Source organism: Ursus arctos, unplaced genomic scaffold (genome assembly GCF_023065955.2).
Source record: "Ursus arctos isolate Adak ecotype North America unplaced genomic scaffold, UrsArc2.0 scaffold_6, whole genome shotgun sequence".
NCBI lineage: Eukaryota > Metazoa > Chordata > Mammalia > Carnivora > Ursidae > Ursus > Ursus arctos.
Window position 1 is genome coordinate 57383194 of NW_026623078.1, and position 17919 is coordinate 57401112.

The 17919-nt window shown below is 35.6% G+C and overlaps 1 protein-coding gene across 3 annotated transcripts in view; it reads right to left on the reverse strand.

The window, feature by feature from the left end:
* The window catches only part of ANGPT1 (angiopoietin 1), a 245836-nt gene that overhangs the window by 15501 nt on the left and 212416 nt on the right, over positions 1–17919 (reverse strand). For all 3 annotated transcript variants that reach the window (XM_026495570.4, XM_026495569.4, XM_044382643.3), the window contains exon 7: positions 17598–17764. In XM_026495570.4, coding sequence (XP_026351355.1) covers positions 17598–17764 — 167 coding nt within the window. The remainder of the gene's footprint in view (positions 1–17597; positions 17765–17919) is intronic.

The window sequence follows — 17919 nt, forward strand, 5'->3', positions numbered from 1 at the left end:
TTGATATTCAAGGTCTTCTCTGGTTGAGACTCTACCCTTCTTTCTAATTCTACCTAACATGGTTTGTCTTTTCTCATTCATCAAAATCATCTAGCAATATTCCTTTCACATCCATGTATATTACCACTTCTGTACCTGAGTCTTCTTTATGAATCTTATCCACCCACAAAATAGTTAATATCTCTGTATGAGGAGACACTACTAGGACCTGGGCCAGCTCTGAACAAATTTTACATTATTATTTAACAGAAATAATACAGGTCAATTAGTATTTGAATTTTTATTTTTTCACGTATATATCTGACTTGTGTTTGCACCTAAGTATGTGTAAAGGTCCCCCTATTATTTTGTGACGTTGATACAAGTTTTAGCAAATAACAGTACTATTGTATGCTTGTGCTAAAACATTTTGCAGATATTCTGCAGAGATTTTTGAGTTAGAGCAAAATATACAATTAAGCCCTACTCACGTTTTGTTGTTTTCAATGATTAATAGAACCTGTGGTTAACAGTAAGTTGAAGGAAGCTTCTAAAGCTAAATTATCATACACAAGTTTGTATTTTAAAACTCTGAGAGGCAGGCTAAAAGTCACTGGTGATGGAGAATTCTAGAATTTTTTAAGTCTGGATTTACATTTCAGGTTGCAGGCAGCCCAGGTGTCGGTGGGTTTCATCAGGGGAAAGAAAGATGAGAGGTCACCAATGGGAGCCTGAGAAAAGTTACCTGGGCGAATTTACAACCTTCCAGATTTGATCACTTTCTCAGCTTTTCAGAGATAGACACACACTCACAAAGCTAAGGGAGACTTCTTGTCAGTTCTCCATTTATAGTCAAAACTGGGACATTGTGGGGTCCAGGCTTCTTAGAGAGAGTTTCACACAGAAAGCCAAATTATAATTGGAAAGTTGCTTGTTTGGTGAACACAGAATCAGTTGGGGGAAGAAGATGAACGATTCCAAAATTAAATAGCTGTGACTCTGCAGGCTTGAAATCTCCTGCTCCACTGGGACTGGGTGAGTTTAGCCCACAGGTGCTCTTGGATGAGCCATACTAATTCCAGCTCTGATTCTTGGCTTCTCTATGATTTGTGATGACTTTCCTTCTTTTTTTCAAAAGGTAAGTCAATACCATTATCCCTATAGTAGCTTTAAGCTCACTGATGGGGAAAGAGATTCAAGAACACAATGTTTTCTACACCTTCATTTGCAGGTAATTCAGCAAAAATGTTCAGTTGATATGAAGTGAGTGACTGCTATGTGCTGGATATATTTCATGCTTTTATCCTTTCACGAGAGGCTTATAGTTTAAGCCACATGGTTTACAATGGTTTCTCTGTGTTACCACGGCAATTGGAATGCCCAATTATAACTTTAGGAAGTAGAGAAAAGCAAAAAGAAGAAAATAAAAAGCAACCCATCTCATCTCTGAATATAACTACTCTTGACATTATGGCTTATATGCATTTAGTCTTGTCTTTTTTTTCCCCCTCCAAATTGAAAATATTATCCAGTATTACCTATTTTTAAGTATGTATGTAAAATCTGATCATATTCTTATAAAAACTTTGAACAATGGACATAAAGTTGCCCACAGGCCTATCATATCTATCTCTTCAGAGGTAATCACTTACGTCAATTTTGCATTGTTCAAAACAGTTTGTCTTCATGCATAAATACAAATGAAAATAAAATCATGCTCTACAGATTTCTTTATACCATGCTTTCCATACATAATTGTTTGACCTTTTTTTCATGCCATTTCTTATTCTTATCCAACATCATTTGGAAGCTACTGTATGACTATACCATCAATTGTTTAAGGATTCCTTCATATATCTCTAAGTATGTATGCAAGTGTGTAGAAAGAAGTGTAGAATAAACATCAACAATGTCTTTTCCTGACCTTTACCTCTACGAACTTCATTACTGCTATATGTTAGAGTCTGTAACTAAAAAGAGACATTTTTCTAGATTCTTTTAATCAACATTAGAAGGTCAGTCTTCTAGTTCTAGCAGCTCTTCTCTGGATTATTACAGAAGCCTAACAACTGGTCTCACTGCCTTGAGTCTTACTCCTTCCCCCTTGCCCTAAAATCCATTCTCCAAGTGGCTCATTCAAAAACCTGTATTTCATTATTCCTCTACTCTGGTTAAAATCCCTCAGTTGTTCTCCCAACACATGAGAGATAAAGCCCAAATTCCTTATTGTGGTTTACAAGGACTTTGAAGATCTTGTCCTCCTCTACTTTTCCCCACACCATCCAAACCCTCACACCTCTCATCACTTATTTCCTGTCATGTATATAACACTTATCAATTACTTGTTCCCTCAAAGCAACACACTCTCATTTCTCTGTATATATGCATGCGCTGTCCCTGTTCCCGGATGGCCCACTGTGCAACATATACATATATTAAACCACTGTGTTGTACACCTGAAACTAATATAATGTTATATGTTATTTATATCTCAATGACAAAGAAATAAAAGTAGAACAGACCAATATTTAGAGGACTTTCACTGTACAAGACTGAGTCGAACTTATAATTTACATACAGTAGTATTCTTCTCTCCTGAGTCTATATCTTTAGTGTGTCACAGGGGAACTGATTATGCACTTCTAGGGAAGAGGCACCCATGGACAGTCATTTTCTTACACTGGGAAACAGAGATGGTGTTTCACAAAAAAAAATTTTTCCCCCCACTATTTTAAGAAATTTACAAATGAGAACAACTATGCTTCTGTGGAATCCCACAAGGATTTTGGGAGCAACTGTGTAGTCAAGGATAGGTCATCTGAACAGTTAAGGGGCTCATTCTTTCTTAGGAGCTATTTAGCTAGTACAGAGTAGCAATTATTGACCCAAAGTCAACAATTCTAGCTGGCTATTTGATAAAGGCAAACTAAGAGCTGGCCATTCACTAATGTCAAGTATTTTTTCTAATTAGATAAGAAAATTCATTTGAATTGAGGCTCAAATGGAATATATAGGTGGTTCTTTTAAACAGTGGTTCTGGCTAATTTTTAATGTCTTTATTTTAATTAATTATCTATGGCTTTCTCTATTTTGCTAATGAAACTTCACGTTACAAAAGAAAAGTCAACATACAGAAGGGTGAAAGTTGGCCTTGCATTCTGAATATGGTGAAAGGAAACTTGAAGTGTGAGTCATTAGAGAGAATACTCCCCCAAAATAACACCATGGGAATCCTGGACATCTATTTCTTGTGTTTAGCCAGTATAGATGTGGCTTGCATGAAGAATGATGTGCTAGGAGATAAAAACCAAACGTTATTCCAGAGTAAAGTATTTGGCTTAGGGACAGAAATATGGAAGATTAAAAAAAGAAGAAGAAAAGAAAAAAACAAAGAAAAACCCCAAATAAGACAAAACTCCAAAGAAGATGTGATCAAAAAGGCAGCCACAAAGTAAAATCACAATATTTGTCCTTTTAAACCTATTTTTCCTAATTAATGAGGATTAAAAACCCCACATTTCTTAGCACGATTTGGTCATTGGCTGTAAAGAATGTTAGCCATTACAGTTTTTTCAATTAGCTTCTTTAAGAAAAATGAAACAGATAAGTGCATGTTGAAATTGGTCATGATTCCCTAGTCATCCTCAATGAAAATATAGTTATGCCTTTTCTTTCACTTACAGAAATTTATATAACCAGAAAGGCTAAATCATATTTCTTAGTAAATGTAGGACAATCCTGAGTTCTATTATGAAAAAATAGGCTTCAAAATACACCTATGAATCATCACAAGTGATTCTGTAACTTCTTTAAAATAGGCAGTCCAAGGTCATGAGTCTGGTTTTTCACTAATTTTGTCTACTTAAGGGACTGCCATACTTCTCATCATTTTTACATTTTTACTGCATTCAGGGAAGCAAGAGTCTCTTTCGTTACCGAAGGCAGTGGGAGTTGTATGTATGACAAATTGAAGTTTGGCCTTGGCTCTTTTAAACAGTAGAAAGACTCTCAGATATCTGAACTTTAAGGTCTTTCAGACTGACAAGCTGAGGAGATCTCATGCAACAGATCTCCATTCTGGCTCTGAGCTCTCTCCCTGCCACCATATGGAACTAGTTTGTCTTCCTCACAATCACTGGAAGAAAATACAAAATGACCCCCATGGTTTTCTTTCAAAGCCTGGTAGCAATGACTCAATCTGACAGTTTCCCCACACGGCTGTCTCTTGGTTGCTGCTGCTCCAGGGTGGACTCTGCTCTAAACCACCCTCCCTTCTTTACCAAAAGAGCTGGGCACCATTAGCAAAGAGTGCTAGCAGAACATGTCTTTTACAACTGAGTTTAAATGATACAGGTGGCATCTTCTGCTGAAAATAAAGACAATTTTCTCTTGTCAAACCACATATAGAGAAAAGAGTGTTTTAGACTTTTAGTAAGATTAAGCATTTGTTAGGTGCTATAAAGGCAGCATTGGGAAATATACAAATAATTAGTTATTGTTGGAAAGGGTAAGAGAAAAATTCAGGAGATGCTAAACTGCTCAAAAAATTTGGTGGAAGAGATTAGCTTTGGAGGCTGTGGAGAACATGGACTTTTGAAGAGGGACAAAGAGGATATTTTCAATAAAAGTGTTGTGAAATCCATACCACATTAAGTTTTGAGGTTATCTAACATAAAAAAAAAAGAAAGAAAAGTGTTTCCATCAGTCATTTAAATGTTCTGCGAATGTCAACTAAAAAGGAAGGCAATGAACTTATTTGGATACTGAACATTTAAGATAGATTTTTAGTCCTTTTATTGTATTATTATTTGAAGTTGAAATTCTTTATGTTTAAAATGCCCTATTTGTTAAGTATGCAGAGTTCTGGTGGAAGCTACTAAGACTGGAAGCCTTGAGATAAAGGAAAGAATATAAATTTATCTTAGCACAAGGGGAGCCTTGAGTCCTATACTGGACTTTGCTAATATAGTAAAATTATCTCTAGCTAAATAATATTTTCTATTTTTTTTTTCAGAATAACATCTTTGATGCAAACATTTTTTTCTCTCTAGTTCAGGATTGTCCAAATGTATCTTGTTCTTTTAAATGAACAGAGCTTTACTGATTTGGTCCCTTTCTCCCTATTTTCACAAGTCCAAAGTGAACCATCCTTCAAGACAAGCCCAAATGTTACACAGGGAGCCTCCTTTCTTTTTTCTCCTCTAACTTGTCATTGCACAGATAAATTGCTTGTCTTGTGGCACATCTCAGTTTCCCTATTATTATTTATACATGTGCTTTTCCTTCCTTACCATATTGTCAACTCCTAATAAGTATTCATATCTCAGTCATCTTTGTAAACTCCATAATAATATACATAACAGGCATTCAATAAATATTTGAGTCAATTATGAACTAAGAGTTAAAATTGTTTAGAATTTAAGTTTTACTCATTTCAAGAGATGGCTTATATGTAGTGCCATTTTAACTCTATAATTACGTTTTATAATTCAAGCCCCGTGGACATTTAGTTTCTGATTTGAAATCAGAAAGGTCTACATTATTTTGAACCCAGATACCTGAATAATGATCCTTTAGTTCAAATGTTTATTCTTTATAAATTAAAATTCCAGTGTTTTGAGAATCCTATGTTTCTCTTGCCATATAATAGGGTACTTTATTGGCTGAATACAGCATGTGATCTTTTTTTCCCTTTCTTTAGTCATAATTGATACTGGGAAAAATCCTTGAAAAGATCACCCAAGGCAACTCATCCTGTAATTCCCATCCTTCCTCCCCAAAAGTTTCTTCATCACGTTCAATCTTCCTGAATTGGTATCATTTGTTTTCAGATGGCATTGGATCATTAAGGAATCAGCAGAACGTCTGTATATTAGACTAGCTATTATGCTAAGAAGGAGTGCATTACCTTACTTGCTTTTTAAGCCCCAGATGCCCTGAGGTAGATATGTTATTCATTTTTGAACATGTTTAGTGGACGATGTGCAAGTGCGAAAAATGCTTGAGATATTGATGGTCAAGGGAATCTGTGCTGATTAAGAAAAATAAGTTTCCAGTTACAGAAACTCAGTTCAAATAATGAGAAACTTCAGAAAATCCAGTTTTATTTATTCTCTGATTCTGATTGTTTTATGTATTTTCATTATACATGCATAAATTGCATGGTAATTTTCCATCTGTTTTGACCATATACATTTTATGTCTCTCCCTTGATTTAGAAATATTAATATAATGTAGGCCTTTGTAAAATTGAGTTTATCAACCACCCAGGTATCAAGCTGTTGACACTGGAAACATTGCTACCAGCTATCCCTGTTTCAAACTCAAGTAAAATACAGTTTTCAGTGTTTCTCAATAGCATGAAGATTGCCTGTGTTCAAAACTCAGGAGAAATTCTTCCTCTAAAGAAAACAGAGAATTCACATACTGTTATTTCTGTGCTTTTGCACAGCACTGAGAGTACACTCTATTTTGTAAATGTCAAAATAATTTTCATGAAATCTATGACAATGAAACCATACTTTCCAAAGTTTAGAAATACATACTGTACTAATTCTCTAGTTTTAGTTCTAAATGAAGTCTTCCAGTATTCCTCCCCTTTTCTAAGAATACATAAAAAAAAAATGAGTGCCAAAACGAATTACATGGCACCAAGACCTCTGTAAAAAATACCACAGTTCCTTAAACATATTTCAATTCCCTTGGTGTCATGTGTGGCTGACAGTCAGCTCCAAGTGAGTGGCTCACTGACCGGACACCATTCTTGTGCCTAAAAGACCAGGCCTATGGCCATCTTAGAGAGTTTATGGGTTTGCTATTTTACCAAAAATTAAGTCAAGACCTTGTTAAACTTGTGATTGAAATTTGTGATTTTTTAGAATAAGCAAGTTCAAGGGAGGTAGGTTTGTTCTCATTTTAATTTCTGTTTAAAGAGCAGCAAGAAACTTTCTTTCCAACATCCCCTAGGGGAAGACAGAGAGAGGGGAAAGGGTGAGTAGAATGTTGAAAACCATTGAGAGGCATTGTCTGAGGTTTTTTTTTTTTTTGCAAAAAGGAAATACTTTCTCTTGTTGTACTTGGATAATGGGTTGCTATAAGTTCTGCAAATGAGGCTCTAGTGTGCATAAGCAGATTCTTCTGTTGACCAAAATCATCAGTGTGCTTATTTCTCTTCAAAATTTGTGTAAGATAGCATCCAAGCTCCTTATCATGGAACATGGCCCTCCGTTTTCTGTAGCACAGTGAACTCCCACATACAATTTACTTGCTATTGTCTAATAAGGCACTTCCTTCTTCCACTTCTGGGTCTTTGTCCACATTGCTCCTCTGGCTAGAATCTCAAGACCCTTCTCCTTCTGCCATCATCCTCCATACTCGCCTCATGACCACCTCGTTATATTTCACAAATCCCCAAGGATTTCCCCTATGAAGCCTTTCCTGGTCCCCTTCAATCTTCTCCAATGTATCCTATCCATCTTCAACTCCAGCTGAACAGACCACTTTTCTTTACTGTCCACCTAGAGCCTAATTCCAAGTGTTCTTACTCAAAGACTTTGAGTGTGGAGCTGAATCACACAGAAATATAAGCAAAATTTAGTTTTTTTCAGTTATTCTGGGGAGAGGATCCATAGAGCCATCAATTTTTTTAAAAGGTCCACAATTCTTTGATTAAAAAAAAAAAAGACATGCTAAAACATACCAAAGCTGCAATTTTTGTTTTAAGCCAACTATATCGTGTTTTCTTCTGTCTTCTATCTAAACTATTAGTACCACAAAACCAGAAAGCATGCTCCTTTTAGAGTCATGAAAGTGTTAGTTCTGCATCAACATCACCTGGGTGTAGTTGGTAGAACTAAGATCTAGATCCTATCCTAAGATCAGCATCTCTGGATATGGAACTCAGAAATCTACACTTTAAACAAACACCCTAGCTGACTATATGCACACTGAAGTTTGGAAACAACTGAATAGTATTGGGGAAATATTAGCAACATGATAAATGTTTGATGGCTAGCTGGCTGGACAAACAAATGAATGCAGACCCTGATTTCAAAACAATCATAACAACTTTTAAGAGCGTAGTTTTAGTGAAGTTATGTAGGTTAAAGCAAAACTATATCTAGTTAAGAAATAATTATGGATATTAGACAACTGCATGTTGAAAATTATTGTATTTGAGTTTTTCAAAAGATTTTATTTATTTATTATTTATTTATTTAAGAGAGTGAGCGAGAGAGCGAGAGAGCGGGAGAGCGAGTGAGAGAGCGAGCGTGCAGTAGGAGGGGCAGAGGGAAAGGGAGAGACAATCCCAAACAGACTCTGTGCTGAGCACGGATCCTTATTCAGGGTGCCATCTCAGGGCCCTGAGATCTTGACCTGAGCTAAAAACAAGAGTCAGATGCTTCTGACTGAGCCACCTAGGCACCCCTAAAATTATTGTTTTTTTAACAAGCTAAGGAAATATTGACTTAACATTTCTTATAATCAGCATATCTTCTAGATTAGGAGATGTCAAAGAGGCATACAACATTCAGATGTAATTCTGCTAAGAACACAAGGTGTACTTTAAGAATCAGGTTATAAATAGGTACAAACTATTCATCGGATCTTTAATCGCATCTATTATTTTAAAGCAGAGTTCATTAAAATAATTATTTTATAACAATAATGTGACCTCCAAATTTTTTATAATGACTTCTCATCTTCATATTTAGAAAATTCTCTCTACCATTGATTATAAGGGTATCCAAGGGAAAGGAAGTTGTTTTTCATTGACAGCCTAAAAATGAATAAAGCTAAAATCATTATACAGTTGTTTAGCTGAACTCCTAACTGAGCCACATAAGAAAAAAGTACTTTTGATTCTTTCACTAGAATAAAGCAGATCAGCATCAACACTGGCATTTGTGATGTTAGCACCAAAAGGCATATCTAAGCACTTTGCAAATATTTTAAATATTTGCTTAAATATTTTATTTAATATCAAAGTTGAATGTAATGATGCTACCACTAACATGGGATTTGTAGTTGATGCATTTACTGTTGATACTTATCGGTACTTGTCATAATTATTTAAAATGGTTTTTAAGAAGTTTATGGTTGAAATGGGTGAAGGCTCTTATAAAAGAAATAAATCATCTAGAGAGAAAAACTATTGTATAAATTAGAGGGTAATAAATATTTTGTATTGTCATTGTGACAATTTTGAAATTTCTACTCAAAAAGTATAATTAACTAAATCTTGTAATTTTCATTAAGCCCTCAGTTATTCATCCAAGATGAGTTCTATAAAATCAAGGTTTACTGTCACCTAGTGGCAGTTATCAAAATTGTAGGCAGAGAAACTAGCTCTTGTAGCCCACAGACCACTTATCAGTGACAACATAGCATCCTTTTCCAAGATCAGTTGGCCTAGGGAACAAAGTATGTTGTCTTTCTATTTTATTAATATTTTATTTCATTTGCTTGGCATCATGTAATACAGAAATTCTTGCATATCATTTGCAGGTAAAGAAAAAAGAAACAGAAGAGCGTGGAGTTGAAAAGGTCAGGGAGATGAATCTCATCCAACCAACAATCCAAAAAACTAAGGGACTCAACAAAAATCATAGTCTAAATAAGGCATTATAACTCTCACATTGGAGAAATTATTTGAAAATAAAAAAAAAAAACCTACTTAAAACCTTGAGTTTGCAATCTAGGCTAAAAATTCAAGAGGGTAGAAACTGCCAGGTGATTCCCTATGTATTTTTTTTCTACCTTGATCAGTCCAGAACTGTTATAAAAAATAACTTTTCTCTTAGTTATTTCAACACATCTGCTACTGGTTCTAGCCAGGACCATGTAGCCCAGAGGATCAGAGAAATGAAAAACATTTCACTAAAAAGAGTAAAACAAGTTGTGCAATACCTACAAAAATGCAGGGCTTAAATTTATGTGGGAGAGTTGAGAGAATTCTTTTCAATCTACACTAATTTGCTTTGTCCTTGAAATGCATACATAACATGGGAGTACTTTAATGATTAAGAAAACAAATAAAAAAAAGTTTTGGAACTGGAAAGAGTTCATCCTTACTTTCTCATTTTACTTCTGAGGACCTAAAACTTGGAAAAGTGAAATAACTTGTCCAAGGTCATTCAGAAAATAACTACAGATCAAAGTCTAGAATTCATGGCCCTTGATTCCCAATACAAGGTTTTACCCATTACATCAAACTCTTTCCCAATAAAGATGTTGGCCAAAAGTAAATTTTGTGTAAAAAGATATTTAATGGCTAAATTATTTTCAAGTTTTTTTTTTTAATTTTGGTTCAAACATTCCATTCATGTCTTCATGTGGAATCTCTTCCAGAACAAGGCTTTAACATAGCCATAGTCAGTTTTACCCTGAAAGTATCATTCATCCCGAACAAAAAATATGGAGATAATAAAATATGAAGAATATTCCTAAACTGTACATCAATATTATAGTAAGATTATAATGATAAGATGTACATTATAAATAGTTAAACATTATCATTCACACTTTACAAATAGAGATTTTTTGTTGCTTCAAAGAGGGACTACCTTTAAGCTTGTCATTATACTATCTGTGATAAAGAATTTGCTAATCTAGTTGATACCATAAAAAAATAAAGGAATTAACTTTAGGGAACAAAGTATAACCAAGAATAGAAAAAATTAACATGCAAAAGGGAAAAAAAGAAAAAAATTAACATGCGAAATTCCCTATCTAATAAAACATGTTCATTCAATAAACTATGCCTTTCTAATGAGGCTGAAAAATTTTATTTTTATTTATTTTTTTTTTAAAGATTTTATTTATTTATTTGACAGAGATAGAGACAGCCAGCGAGAGAGGGAACACAAGCAGGGGGAGTGGGAGAGGAAGAAGCAGGCTCATAGCGGAGGAGCCTGACGTGGGGCTCGATCCCGTAACGCCGGGATCACGCCCTGAGCCGGAGGCAGACTGAAAAATTTTATTTTTATACTTTAAAGTAGTACAACTAAATTTTCTCAAATCGGTAAATCTATTTGTTTAGCTATAATAATACAATACAACGTTTTTTTGAACTATGATCTACAAACGTCTGAGGTGCTAGCAAGGAAAGGGACAAAGAGATATTATAGTAGGTCCCCACAACCACTGCAACCAAAATAGATAAGATTTATAGGTTTTTTACATTATGATATTTTATAGAATTTTCTTTACAAGAATACATATTCCATTGCAAAAACAGAAAACCTTAAGTGAATGAAACTTAGCCCAACCAATAATGGGACAAATTGACCCTTTGTGCCCTTAGATGTGATAAAATGGCAAATACAATACCATTTATACAGTATTCTTGTCAAAAAGATTTAATTTGAATCTCATCAGGAAGTAATAATAAGATCGAGAAAGGGACATTTTTGAGGAAAATTGACCTGGATTGTTTAAAAATATTTATGATAGGTATGTGTTAGACTATTCTAGGTAAAAGGTGATTAAAGAGATCACAGATATAATGAGTGCAACTGAAGCCAAATTAAAAAACAGACAAAAATACCAATCAGTAAAACACTTCTGGGACAATGGGGTATAGATTTCGATATAGAAATATAATTAAAAAGTTTTATTGAAACCAGTAAAAAATTTCTTGGGTGTGATGAAAATTGAATTAAAAATATGTAAATATTTTTCATAATTGCATGGTATTTAAATTTGTCCAATACAAAGTATGCTTACATACTCTTTCTGATTGGATCCTTATAACTAAATGGTGAGGATGATAGAAGGTATAAAAGTAATAGGTGAATTACCCAAGGTATAGCTAGATTGTGCTACTGTCAACTTAGTAAATCTGGAACTATGTTCCCCACAATTTCCTTCCTTGTATGGCCCAAGTTAGAGTTGGTCAAAAGAGGACTTTGTGTGAGATCTAGAAGGTGGAAGTGAAGCAGTGGCCTGACTCAGATCATCAGTAGACATGGCAAAGATGCCTGGCAGTCCCAGCTTGTCCTTTTCCACTCTGCATCCAGCTTGCCTTCCCATGCTGTCAATGGCTCCAGACTCACCACCGGATGCTTGACTGGTAACATAGCTACACTGAAGTAACATCTTTCCTTAGGTCCCCCACTTTGTGGTCATCCTCTGGTGGCTGGACATGCTTGGTTTCTTGGATTTCCCTGCAAGCTCCAACTGGTCTACTGCCATGCTGGGCTTCAAGCATTTATGTTACTGAACCTTTTTTTTTCCTCCTTCACCTTCCAGACCTTTACTTCCTCAGCTCATCTCACAGTTGTGTAAGGTGTAATCTGTATAACAAATATCTTATTTCCGTAATGCTGATCTTGGCTCTGTTTTTCTGAACACCGATACAACCAACTTGGTTTTATGGATATTGAAGACATACTTTACTATTTAATAGCTTCCACATCTTTGGATTCCTATTCCAAAGCACTTCCAGTAGATCATACCATCTCCCCAAACCCACAATAAACCTGTTATTTTTAAAGCATTTGTTGAAGTGGTGGTGCTTGTATATTTGGTTTTTAACTCTGAGTATTGGGACCAGCAAAGTTTCATTGAGAAGTAAAAGGTCACTGTAAACCCCAAACTGATGTTCCCGGGAGACTGATATTTCCTCTTACTGAAGTATTTATTAGAGAGATCAAAATTTAATCATTTATCAAAGAAACAAAAGGGGCATAAAATAAAAAGGAATGTGTACATAAAGGTAATTCTATTCTAGAAAATAATTTCTGAGCTATAAGGAACTTTACAAATAACTTATAGGACAGAAAATTGAGAACAAGAGAGATAAGATAATGCCCACGGACATTCAAATTATTAAAGACAGAAATAGGATCAGAAGAAACGAATTATATCTGTTAGAATATGTGCATTGAGTCTATTTAATTCTAGAAAGTAACTTCTGGAATTCCCTTTACTGAGGGATGGTCATATGATGAGCAATTATGAGATCAAAGCTCAAATAACTTTTACTCATTTTAGTACCTGTGACCTTGTACCATGCCTGTTTTCTCATGTGAAAACAAGGTATCTGGTGCATACATGTGCGCACTGAATATTAGCTATTAACTATTACTTAATATTTTGGCTAACTTAGCTATATATATTTAGTTTTGATAAAAATGGTTCATATACTTGAGAAGCTTAGAAATAGTAGAAAAGGGCAAAACACACAGTTATTTAATAAATACTTATTAATGACTTCTAATAGAATGTGAATACTGGATAGTTATCCACAGACTGTTACGGATCTAGGGGAGCACAAAACATCCAAACTGGACTGAAAGTGAGGGTGATGCATTTCTCTGGGAAATCAGTGTAGGGAGATTTATAGGGGAGGGCTCTCAGGCTCAATCCCCACAGCTGAGTGAAGAAATCAGTACTGAACATAGAGAGGATGGGTTCACACACGGTTACAGTAAAGAGCTCAGGTAATCCCAAGTGGAACTCTGGACCTGGGTTGGCCCTTCAGAACTGTCCCAAATTGGGGCAAAGTGTCCTTTATATACTCCTTTAGTGACTCATTGGCTGCAATCTGTCTGCAGGACAGATTGTAACTTTCTTCAGCCACAAGCAATGCTCAGGCAGGAGACCCTGGCTACAAGCTGTAAACCAGCAACATTCCCAGAAGGTGAGAGAAGGAGGGCTATTGTTCTGAAGGGAGACTACGGATGAGTTCACATATCACAACACATACCGTAACAGGTATTGGGGAAAACTTTCTGGAATAAAGGAGAGTATTAAAGATTTAGAAGATGTATCCAAAAAAAGAAGAAAAAAAAAGAACATGTATCCAAAGTTGAGTTTATATGTGGGAGTACAGATGTAACATAAACAAAGATACAGAAGGTATAGAGAAATTGCAAGTAGTTTCTAGAACATAATGAGGGGGTATCTGGTTAGGTGAGGTTGTGGGAGAGTATATTAGCGATAGCTGAACAAATAGATAGGGCCAGGTCATAAATACTTTTAAGTGACAGACTCTAATATATAGTTTTTTTGTGTTTTTTTTTTAAGAGAGAGCACGTGATTCAGGGAGGAGGGCTAGAGGGAGAGGGAGAGAGAGAATCTTAAGCAGGCTCTACACCCACGCAGGGCTCAATCTCACGACCCTGAGATCATGACCTGAGCCAAAATCAAGAGTTGGATGCTTAACTTACTGAGCCACGGAGGCACCCCAACCTACAGATATTTGAACATTGTTGAAATATATGAATGAGGGCGGAGACCAAAGTCAGATTATCTTTTAGAAAAACCATCCCAACAACAGTGTGGATGATATATTTGAGATCATCAAGATTGGAGGCAGGAAAGCTGTACAATAGTTTGGGTGTTAGATGATGAGGACCTGAATAATACTACCTCTCTAGAGGAAGTATTTAATAATTTCACATTAATTGTGTGTTATTTTACATGATGTGTTTATCATGACACTTTCACATTATTTTTTTTCTTATTTATATTCTCCTGGGTTCCATAGATTTTATTTTCTATCTGAGAAAATCATTTGGGGTTTCCTTAGAGGATAAAAGGAAAATATGTGTATTCTATGTACATTTGTAAGCTTATCTATCCATTCAACAACACTTATTTTTATCAGTATGTGTCCAGAGCATGAGAAAGATTTTTTAAAATTAGATTTATATATTATGACCACAGCTATTATAAGTATTTCCAAAATAAAATTTCTGTTAAGATAGAATACTTTAATAATAATAAAAAAACTCTCAAGAAACCATCTGAATCTAATTTGGAAGAGGAAAAAATCTAGAAAATTTAAAAATACAAAACAAAAACCTAAAACCTAACATGAATTTCATAGCTCTGTTTTTAGTTTACATTTACTTGAGTTTGAGCAGGGGAGTTGACCAAAGTCTCAGTTTCTTTATATTTAAAATGTGTCTAGTAATACCTACCTCAAAAATTCATTGTGAAGACTGAATGACTAAAGTGTTAAAAACCATCTCATAAATTACAAAACACTATACAAATGTTAGTACTAATGCTTTTAATGAGTTATCACAATAAGACATTCCTTCCTAATTCAGAAGGAAGAGAAAAAGTGGGGTTGAAAAGCAGCTCTAACTCAGGCCATGCTTGGTGTTCCTGGCTTGAGTGAGTGATGATACAGGTGGGGAGGGAAGTCACAAGAGTATACTCCCTTTTCAAGCTTCTGTTTGATTTTCTTTGAAAGAGTAAATAAGACCATTTTACAGTGTGCTTATTTTCAGTAAGCTCTCACCAGAACAGGCGCTATGTTTTAATGAGTTCTAATTTCCCATTTGATGCCAACATGAATCTTATACTTAACTGCATGAGAAGGTGATGATTACAGACTTATTTTCTGCTGGGTCCTGGCGGAGAAAGGGCCAGAGCGACTATCTTTATTACAGCAGCATTACAGCACTACAAACTAGGTAGGAGTCAAACATCCCATATTTACGTCTTTCTCCTTCTTTGGGAACAATGTTGCATATTTCTGGACCTCAGCTTTCTTTTCTTGACAACCCAGAGAATTGGAATTAAAGTATTAAGTGCCTTCTGGATTTATAATACGGAGTCTCAAGGTTCAAAATTCTCTCGAAAAAGAAAAATGGGGATCCCAGAGTGTGAGGCTCACTCTTATCTGGGAAGACTTGCGTTTCAATCATAGATCTGCATCAGATGGGTGACGGTCAGAATCATACAGCAAAGGAATGGGAAATGCTCAATGTGGGCAATGGGGCATTCTAAGAGGAAGTAAGTGCTCCTTCCTCATGCACATGCCAGAGTGACAGTCACAAAATGCACCCTGAAGCCTGCTTTGGATTCTGACAATCTTCCTAAACCTGTCCATGAACTCTTTGTCTTAATACCACCCCTGCCTCACAAACCCATGCGCGTGTGTGTGCACGTGTGCATGTGCGCACACACCCAGACACAGACACGCAGAGACACACACACCTATCTACCTACTAAGAACTGAGAGACATTTTGGAAAAGAACCAAAGCAAATTTTTCAGGAGCCTAGAAAAAGACCAGACTAATTATTTGCTAGTCCTATTGTCAGGCTGTCTGACATTAGCCAAGTTTCATATAGTTTCAAGTTTCAGGTCAAAACATTTACATAAGAGTACCCCTGATGTTTTACAGTGGTTTCTCTTGTTATAAAACTCCCCAAATATTGACCTCCTTGGAAACATTTCTTCTTACACTCCATCGCATTTTATAAATGTCTCTTCTTTGGTTACTTGAGTTGCCATTATGTACACCCTCACTACCCTCCCATGAGACAATGAAAACCTTTAGATCCATTTCTCATCCCTCTGTTTGGTGACATCATCACTGTTTGTTAAGAAAATGATTCTTATGTCTCCAAGGATCCAATCCCATGCATAATCCATTAAAATGAGATGTGTTCATGAAAAAGCTGTAGATTCAAACTCTGCAAGAATAGTATGTCTTCAAAAAGATATAAGCAGCAGAAACAGTTGAGCTACAAGACGACCACACAGGTTGGAAAAAGAGCAGAAGGCTTTGGTTGCTGTCATTGCATTTTGCTTGAAGCTATGTACCAGTGCTTTACTGCACACAATCATGTTTGCAAGACTGATGTAGAGTAGTTACAATATGGAGAGTTAGAAATCATTGCAACGTTAATTTACTGATTATGAAACTCAGTCACACACAATTATTAAGGACCTGCTCTGTGCCAAGTATTGCATTAATGGGTAGTGATATAAAAGTAATGGAAATATATTCCCTGTTCTCAAGGAACGCCGGCCAGTTCTTTAGTGACCTAGTTAGTTACAAAGCTGGACTGTGAGGTCTGGGAGACTAGAGATCTCATCATCCACTGCAAAATTAGCAGTGCCTAGTAGGGTTCCTGGAACACAGGAGTAACACAATAAGGGTTTGGAGAATGAATTTACCATTACTTCCTTAGCCATTTTTTAATTTTTTTTATCCTAGGGTACAAGCTGCTCATTGAAAAAAAAAATCAGAGATGTTAATAGGAAAGTGTATAGTTTGTCCGTTTGTACATCTACAATGATATTGTGTATATTGATGCCATTATTTGAATTTATTTTTACCTTCACATTATTTACCAAAAAAATTCTAAGTTATGCCCCACCTTATCTTTTATGTAAGTCATACAAAAACACATTTTACCTCTCCTTTGTCATTTTTAAAATAATGTGAAAAATAATAATTTAAGAAAGGTAAATAAAGTGTAAGTAGAAAATCTTTTGATAGAAAGTGGTACTTATTTCAAGCCACTGAGTTTGAGTCAATTCTCTGTCATCAATTTTGTACATATGAATTCATGGCACCGATCTCATCACAGTAACAACAAGAACTACGACAACAATAATATTGTGCTGGACTCAATTCTTCATCCTCTAGCATCTGAGCCAACATCAAAACAACCCGTCCGTGAAAACTGAAATTTAACACTTTTAAGAAGTCTTTACCGAATTTTTTGTATCAGTACCATAGGCCTAGACAGCCTAATTTTCATTTGGAAGCATAACTTGCTTCATTTCTGTCTTCACACTTTTCCACTGTAACTCATAGGTGGCAAGGCCCAAGGCATTTGAGCCCCACATGGAAGGAGGACTCACCTGTAGTTCTGCTTCTCGTTTCCTATGTGGAATCTGTCATATTGTGAATAGGCTCGGTTTCCTTCCCAATCCATTAACTCGATTCTTAGTGTGTACTGCCTCTGACTGGTTATGGCAAAAATAAACTCGTTCCCCAGCCAATATTCGCCAGAGGGATTTCCAAAACCCTACAAAAGGAGATAGAGATACGGTTGTTATTTCAGAGAAAACCTCTTATCAGGTTCAGTATTAACTACGTTCTAAACACTAATAAAAACTTCTTTAACAGTAAAGATAATTGTTCACATTTTTACACACTTTTTTCCAATTATTGACTCAATAC